Source organism: Anastrepha ludens, chromosome 3, assembly GCF_028408465.1.
Source record: "Anastrepha ludens isolate Willacy chromosome 3, idAnaLude1.1, whole genome shotgun sequence".
NCBI classification, from domain to species: domain Eukaryota; kingdom Metazoa; phylum Arthropoda; class Insecta; order Diptera; family Tephritidae; genus Anastrepha; species Anastrepha ludens.
In genome coordinates this window covers 26,271,456-26,280,037 of record NC_071499.1, presented here as the reverse complement: position 1 = coordinate 26,280,037, position 8,582 = coordinate 26,271,456, and the positions used below count along the sequence as shown (strand labels likewise).

Genomic DNA, 8,582 nt, shown 5'->3' with positions numbered 1-8,582 from the left:
CGTAGGTTCGAATCTCGGTGAAACACCAAAATTAAGAAAACGATTTTTCTAATAGCAGTCGCCCCTCGGCAGGCAATGGCCAACCCCCGAGTGTATTTCTGCCATGAAAAAGCTTCTCACAAAAATCATCTGCCGTTCGGAGTCGGCTTGAAACTGTAGATCCCTCCATGTGTGGAACAACATCAAGACGCACACCACCAATAGGAAGAGGAGCTCGGCCAAATTGTATATACATATATTATAATTTTTATAATATTCAGTATGGCCCTTAATATTTGATTTAAGAAAACACTTCTAAATTTTTTTAAAGTTATAAAAAATTGTATCCGCCCTCCCAGAAATAATTGTCAAAATACAACAAGTTCTTAAAATTTTTATTTTAAACTTAAATAATTACTATATATAATATGTACCTCACTATGTACTTTATTTTCCAGCAATGCACACACAAAAGTAGTTACTGGATCTTTACGCTGGCTTTTGCAATACTGTAGCTGTAGCTGTAGCTATTTTTATTATAGAACATAAAATGATGAGATTCGGCTTATTTCAGATTGTCGCTATTCATGGATTTCCCCTTAGTCTCCGGCAGGAATATTGAAATGAAGAATAGCGCCAGCGCAGCAAACGTCGCACAGGCCCACATTGTCGCTGATAGCCCGAACGTGTGCATGAACGAGGGAAATACCTTCAGCAACGTAAAGGTGCAGACGCTCAGGAATGACAAGCAAATGGACATAGCTTTTGAACGTATCTGCATAAGTTGAGATTACAATTTTTATTATAACTAGAGCATATCTTTAACATAATAGATTGCTTTATTAAAAATTTGTATATTGTCAATAAAGTACCTAAACTATTTTGGAAATTACGTAAGCGTAAAAACAAAAGTTTCCTCTTGAAAAAATACTTTCTTGGCTTTGCGTATTTTGGATTAAAAAATTCTAGACACTTTTGTGCTGATCTTTTAAATTAATTGTGAGCAGCACCGATTGAAAGTGGCAGGACCGAAAAATATATTTATTTCGATTCCGTTGATAAAATTGTTTAACATTTTTATGCAGACGTCTTAAGCTTAAACTCTTCTATATTATCATGTGAGGCGATTTTTTGTAAAAAAATTTTAAAAGCTAATTTTATGTTATTTAAAGCCTGTATATTTGGAGGTGTTTCAAATCGGTCCAGCTCGCTTAAATCTTAATATTTTATCAAGACAATGTTGGGGGAATTCCTAAAGTATAATTGATTTTATAATTCCGGGAGAAAGACCGCAACTTTTTTTGGTGAGGTTCCTAGGTATTTAAAAAATAATAATTAAAAAAGACTACTCAAAAATTTTTGCACTTTTATTCTTTCTTAAGATCCTCTAAAACTGGCTGAAGAAGCCAAGGAAAACAAAAATAGAAAAACCAAGGAAAAGTCTTTTGAAAATCAGCGAGATTATAATTATATAGAAAATGTTATCCATGAATATCAATGGCAATATTGCGGCATTTAATGCATTAGGTTAGGTTGAAGCGGTTGTCCTGTGGGACACACTCAGGCTCATAGCTCATTGTGATGCCGCGTGGGGAGCTTTCCCTCCTTCTCCTAAAACCAGTGTGTGATTTTCAAAAATTTTAGAATACCTCCTATTTCTGCGGAACTGAGATCTTTCAACTCGTTAAAAAATTGTCTGCCTAGAATAGAAAATTTCAGTCTGGATAGAGCATAACAATGGCACAGAAGGTGTAAGATTGTCTTCTTGCTTATCAAGACAACTTCTACATAAGTCATGTTCTTCACACCCATTCTTTGGACATGCCTACCTATTAGACAATGTCCAGTTATGTCTGAAATCAGTATGCTAAGACTGTGGTTATTTTGGTTTAGCAAAGATGCTGTGCGTTTAGCACTAAGAGTCGGCCACAGTTGATGGGCGATTTGGCAGGTGGCTTCATTACGCCATCTTTCGTTTGCTTTCCTTACGATTCCTTCAAGGATAAGTAGCTTACATGTTTGTAAGGGCATGCCTATGTCATTGTACTCATCGCTTAAACTTGGTGCCGAGTCTCGCTAGTTCATCGGCTCTTCAGTTACCCTAGTCTCTGAACCTTGTCAAGTTTTTTGATGTTCACCCCCTTCTCAAGGGCATTCCACCATATTACAATACCATAGTAGAGAATAGGCCTAACCACTGCTGTGTACCGCCAGTGTATAATAATAATAAAAAAATTATAATTTAAAAACGAAATTAAAACGGAAATTAAATTAAAAGTTAAAAAAACATAAAAAAAATTTAAAAAACGAAATATAAACAAAAAAATTGAAAGAAAGATAAATTTTATTTTTCATAAAAATAAATTAAAACAAAAAATAAATTTAAAAAAAAATAATAATTTAAAAACGAAATTAAAAAGGAAATTAAATTAAAAAAAAAAAAAAATTTTAATTAAAAAGAAGAATGTAAAGAAAAAAAATTAAAAGAAAAATAAATTTTATTTTTTATAAAATTAAAAAAAATTATAAAAACATTTATAAATAATTATAACAATTTAAAGCCGAAACTAAAAAGGAAATTTAAAAACAAAATTAAAAAATTAAATTCAAGAAATATAAACAAAAAAAAATTAAAAACAAAATAAAAAATATTTTAAAAACGAAATTAAAAAGGAAATTAAATTAAAAACTAAAAATTAAAAATAAAATTAGAAAAACTAAAAAAAAGAAATATAAACAAAAAAATTAAAAGAAAAATAAATTTTATTTTTTACAAAACCAAAAAATTAAAAAAAATTTTATTAAAAAGAAATAATGAAAAAAAAATGAATAAAATAATGATAATTTAAAAACGGAATAAAAAAGGAGATTAAAATAAGAATTAAAAAAAAAGAATATAAAAAAAATTAAATAAAAGAAATATAACCAAAAAAAAATTCAAGAGAAATAAATTTTATTTTTTATAAAAACAAAAAATCAATAAGCAAAAATAATAATAATTTAAAAACGAATTTAAAGAGAAATTAAAAAAAAATAAAAAAAAAATTAAATAAATGAAATGTAAACAAAAAATTAAAAGAAAAATAAATTTTATTTTTTACGAGACCAAAAAATTTAAAAAAATTTTATTAAAAAGAAATAATGAAAAAAAATTAATAAAATAATGATAATTTAAAAACGGAATAAAAAAGGAAATTAAAATAAGAATTAAAAAACAGAATATAAAAAAAATTAAATAAAAGAAATATAACCAAAAAAAAATTCAAGAGAAATAAATTTTATTTTTTATAAAAACAAAAAATTAATAAACAAAAATAATAATAATTTAAAAACGAATTTAAAGAGAAATTAAAAACAAAATAAAAAAAAAATAAAAAAATTAAATATATTAAATGAAATGTAAACAAAAAAAAATTAAAAGAAAAATAAATTATATTTTTCATAAAAAAAATTAATAACAAAAGAAAATTTTTAAAAATAATTTAAAATGGAAATTAAATTAAAAATTAAAAAAAAATTAAAAAAAAGAAATATAAACCAAAAAAATATAAACAAAAATTAATTTTTTTTTCCATAAAAAAAAAATTCAACAAAAAATGAATTCCAAGAAAATAAAAAAATTAAAAAAAAGAAATATGAAGAAAAAAAATGTAAAGAAAATAAATTTTTATTATTCATAAAAACAAAAAATTAAAAAAGAAATTAAATTAAAAAAGAAAATTTAAAAAAAGTAAAAAAAAAATGTTTGTTTAATAAATTAACAAAAAAAATGTGTTTACTTATATGCTACACCTTTGCGATGTGTAGTCTGGCTATTATTGTGAACACAGGTGTACACACATATTTGTTTGTAATTATGTTCATATTTAAGTTTTGCACAACCTGTTTTGTTTTACACTACTTAAAAGTTTTGAGCACAAAAATATCGAATTTTTTTAAGTAATTATAATAATATAAGTAATTTAAAGATAATTACCTTCGCGGGCAAAATCTCCACCAGCACAACGAAAGTAACGGGTATTATTCCTATATTACAAGCGAATATAATAAAGGTCATAATCAGAAGTGGTAGCCAAGAACGATAGGCCGATAGATCCACACTAGTTTCTTCGGCAAAGAAGGCATACATGCCAAAGGCAGCCAAGCAGATACCCATAGAGGCGTTCGAAATTATTAGCAAAAATTTGCGACCGTAACGATCGACTAAATTGATGGCTGAAACTGTGCCAATAATTTGCACGACCCCAATAATGATGGTGTTCGTATTCGGGTCTATGTCTGTTTGGATGACAACAAAAATGCTCGACATATAATTTAGTAATGCGAAACTGCCAGTGAAAACATTCATTAACATCAGAATTATGCCCAGGCCAAAGGCTCGTATGGCTTGTTTGGTGACTGAAGTTAAAGAATAAATAAAAATTCAATTTTATGTGTAAAAACTTGAAAGCCAAAACTGTTTGAAATCTTACTTACAGAAATCACGCCATGTCACAACCTCTGTTTGTGTCTTTTGTTCCATTACCGAGTTTCTCAAGTCCGAAAATTTCACATTCAATTGCGCCACATCCTGCTTATTCAACGCTTGGTAATTGTAATAGAATTTAAAAGACTTTTCCGCGTTCTCCTCCTGCTCCTTGTGGAGCAGATATGTTGGGCTTTCGGGGAAGAATGTTTCAAGCAGTAAATAGAGAAGTGGCAACGATATCACCACCATCGGTATTAAGTGATACGGCACGTGTGAGGACAGAATGTTGCCAATCAACATGCCCGTGTTAAGAGCGAGCGTAAACAACGAGGTGAGACGCCCGCGAATACTGTGGGAGGGTAAAATGTGAATGAAATGTGAATATTAAAATGAAACAAAGATGATAAAAATATATGTAAGAGATTTTTGCCTGCATTACTAACATCGGATCAACGATTTCTCCAATGAAAATCGGTATAACCACATAAGTACCACCACCAGTCATGCCAGCGCAGAAGCGTGCAGCGTAGAGATATTCAATGGATTGCGCGAAGTAAGTGAGTAACCAAAAGCACTAAATTTCACGTTATTGGCGTTTATGTGTACATATTTAATTATATATTGCATTATTGTGTATAAAATCCAACGAAAACTTACAATATGCGGTATGGCAAGGCCGTAAATACAACCTTTACGGCCGATAATATCCAGAAGTTGACCGAAAACTGCGCTGCCGACAATAGCGCCGAGACAAATAAGTGCGCCCAACCAAGAGCCCTCCTCCACGGAGGCATTAAAGTCAAGTGGACTTCCATTCGGCGATTGGAGCTTCGCTAGCATGGGCGCAAACCAGCCAAGGCAAATGCCATGACAAAAAGTCAATAGGGTCACTAGGCGGCGACATTTAAGATTTAACAAATAAAATTTAAAAGCAAATGCGTAATTGTATAATTCTGTCAATTATTATATGCATATGTATGTGTGTGTGATTTTTTCAAATGTATCTAATGATTTTATGTTAAAAATATCTGCTAAATTGTAAGCGCATAAGGCACGACAAGTGGCAATTAGTTGGCTGGAAGGCAAGATAATGACAATCAGAGATCATTTAAAGGTAAATCAGTTGAAAGCAGCTATTTCTGGTACTCATACCACCCACTCGTTCGATGGATGCAGGTAATCCGATTATATTGGATTAGCAAGAAAGTAATTTCACCATGCACAAATATTCGTATGTAGGACTTCCGCCAAGGTTATGATTTCTCCATTTCGGCATTTGATAGCTGCCAATCTTAGCTCGCCTTAGAAGTGCGTAATTTTTTTACAGCTGGTTATTTCATTTATTTTATTTATAAATATATTTTTATTTTAACAATGATAGCAAAAAAAAAACACTTTTAACAATTTTTAATGATTTACGTTTTGTAAAAGAAGGAGGGCCAGTAGTGGTAGAAATCTTGAACTAAAAGGTAACCAAGACACTGAGCGATGTATCGAAGTTTAGTGATAAAAGCAAAAAAGGAAAAAAGCCCTAATTGAGTTGAATCGACAAGCAACAGTGGGAGAGTTTGCAGGGAAGCTATTTTACCCATAATTTCACTTGTGTACGATTTTTGCATACAAAAAGTTATTCGCGGAATATAACGAAACTATTTATATTTTCTTTGATACATTATATTATGCATTCAATAAGAGATTTTAATCGCGGATACAACCTCGTGTTGTTAAAAAATAAAATACAATCTTTGAACGCGTATAAGAGGCATATTTTGTATTTTTTTTATAAAAGTGGTAAAAATGCAACAACTGCTGCTGCAGAAATAAACACTGTTCACGGAGAGGATGCCGTGAGTGTAAGGACTGCGCAAAAGTGGGTTTCGAAATTCCGAAGTGGTAACTGCGACGTGGAGGATGCCCCGCGCGCTGGTCGTCCTGAAATCTTTAACTCGGACGCCGTGCTCGAACTCGTGGAAGCTGAGCCAAATTTGACAATCGATATGATAGCTCAGTGGTTAAGTTCATCGCATGGAACAGTTCACAGGCACCTGGTTCAGTTGGAAAAAGTTTCTAAGCTGGGAAATGAGTTCCGCATAGACTTTCCGTCGCCAACCTTCAGCAGAGTATGAATGTGTGTTCTCAGCTGGTGCAACGGCTTCAAAATGCAAGTTTTTTGAACCGTATCGTTAGTGGTGATGAAAAATGGGTCCTTTACAATAATCCTGTTCGCAAACGCCAATGGTTAGATAAAGATGAAACACCAGAACCGACCCCTAGAGATGGCCTTCACCGCAAGAAGATTATCCTGTCTATTTGGTGGGATATGGCCGGTATTGTTTATTATGAACTTCGGGAACCAAACCAGACGATAACTGCTCATTATTATTCCCACCAGCTATCAAACCTGAATGAGGCACTTAAAAAAAATCGACCGTCTTTAGTGAATAGAAACAAAGTTTTGTTTCACTACGACAACGCAAGACCTCATACCGCAAGGCAAACATTAGGCAAGCTGAACGAGCTCGGACGGGAGCTAATGCCGCATCCACCATGCTCTCCGGATATTGCTCCTTGTGCTTATCACCTTTTCCATGGACTTCAATCCCATATGAGTCACAAGAACTACTCCTCAAGAGAAGCGTTAAAAAGGGATATCGAAGGGTATTTTGGCTCCAAGGACAAAAAAAATTTTTGAGCAGGGAATTAAAAATTTGCCTAAACGCTGGGAAGGCATTGTAAAAAATGAAGGAAAATATATTATTGATTAATAAAGACTTTAAACTTCTTTTTTATTAATTTAAAACCACCTTTAAAAAAGGCACGAACTTATGGACTGACCTGATACAATTAATTGTAATGCATCACTCATTTTTTGACCAAAAATTCATCCGTTTTTTTTTTCAAAGGTGCATTATTTTTACGAACTTTGATTAGAAAACCCCCGCTATGTTCTTCCCGCTATGTACTGCATAGAATATACACATTTTTGTTTGTGTAATATTTCAGGCTTGACAATTTACTACAAATTCCTTATGTGCGGAGAAATTAAAAAAAAAAACTATGTCGAAGACTAGATTTTTCACCATCATTTCACAACAAAATTCTTTCTTTTTTTCTCAAACTTTAATACTAAAACGAAACCCTAGTATTTTTTTCGTATTTCTAAAACAAATCATCAAAGTTAGGCACTTTTTTCGGCCGCTAGAGTGGCGTTATGCAAAAGCATTTTGGAAAGCTTGTAATCACACTTTGTACACTACTTTCAGCTTGTCGTGCTTTTGGCTTAGTTTGTTGATAATGCACATATGTATGTATGTATGTAAGTATGTATGTATGAATGTGTGTATGTATGTGCACAGTATTCATGGTTTTACCACTTGCTGCCGCCAATACTTGTGGGCGATATTGAGTACGACAAATGCCCACTGAATTTTTACACAAATTGAACAACATTTTTGGCTTTTTAATTTATTTTAAAACCAGTTTAGGCGTTCACTATTCCTAAAATAAGTACTATTTTTAAAGTTTCTCTTAATTTACGAAAACTCTTTGGTATAAGTTAATATATATTTCGACTTGTGAACTCCATCACTGGTGGCTGTAAACTGATATTTCACACTTTCGAAAAGCCAAATGAAATTGCAAATAATCTTATAATTTTATGGTGGGGAGATACCCGCTTTCATCTCCGCATAATTTTCATTTCTATGTTTCTTGTTTTTATTTTAGTATTTTTTTTTGGTTTTTTTTTTTTGTTTCGGTTTTTTGCTATATTCAGTTTTATCTTGAGCACACATTTCATAGCAACCAAAGAAAAATAAATAAGCAGTAGTAATATGTTTATGCACGCACACGTGCATTTATGTATGTATGTATATTTGTTTGTAGTATTTGAGTGGGACATTTTCTCTGACATTAACTCTTTTGTGAGCTGCAATGGGTGCAAAAAAAAACGCGGAAAGTCGCGACAGGTTGTAAAAATGTCGCTAAAACCCTAGGCACTATTTTGTCGCTAATCTTTAGTATTTGTAATGTAAACAAGGGAAATTAACTGCAACCAAAATTTTACTTTTGATGAAAATGTGCGATATGCATTTCAAAGTGTGGGATATTTGCCAAACACACCTATTTGTATTAT

At 31.6% G+C, this 8,582-nt stretch overlaps 1 protein-coding gene across 1 annotated transcript; it reads right to left on the bottom strand.

Moving 5' to 3' along the window:
- Positions 1 to 387: 387 nt before the first annotated feature.
- Positions 388 to 8,123, bottom strand: LOC128857226 (facilitated trehalose transporter Tret1-like). The gene is made up of 6 exons (XM_054092875.1): positions 7,819 to 8,123; positions 5,105 to 5,337; positions 4,891 to 5,021; positions 4,456 to 4,796; positions 3,956 to 4,377; positions 388 to 754 (listed from the first exon to the last, which is right to left on the bottom strand). The coding sequence occupies exons 1-6, from the start codon at positions 7,895 to 7,897 to the stop codon at positions 545 to 547; spliced, it is 1,416 nt and encodes a 471-aa protein (XP_053948850.1). The 5' UTR covers positions 7,898 to 8,123; the 3' UTR covers positions 388 to 544.
- Between the last annotated feature and the right edge of the window lie 459 nt (positions 8,124 to 8,582).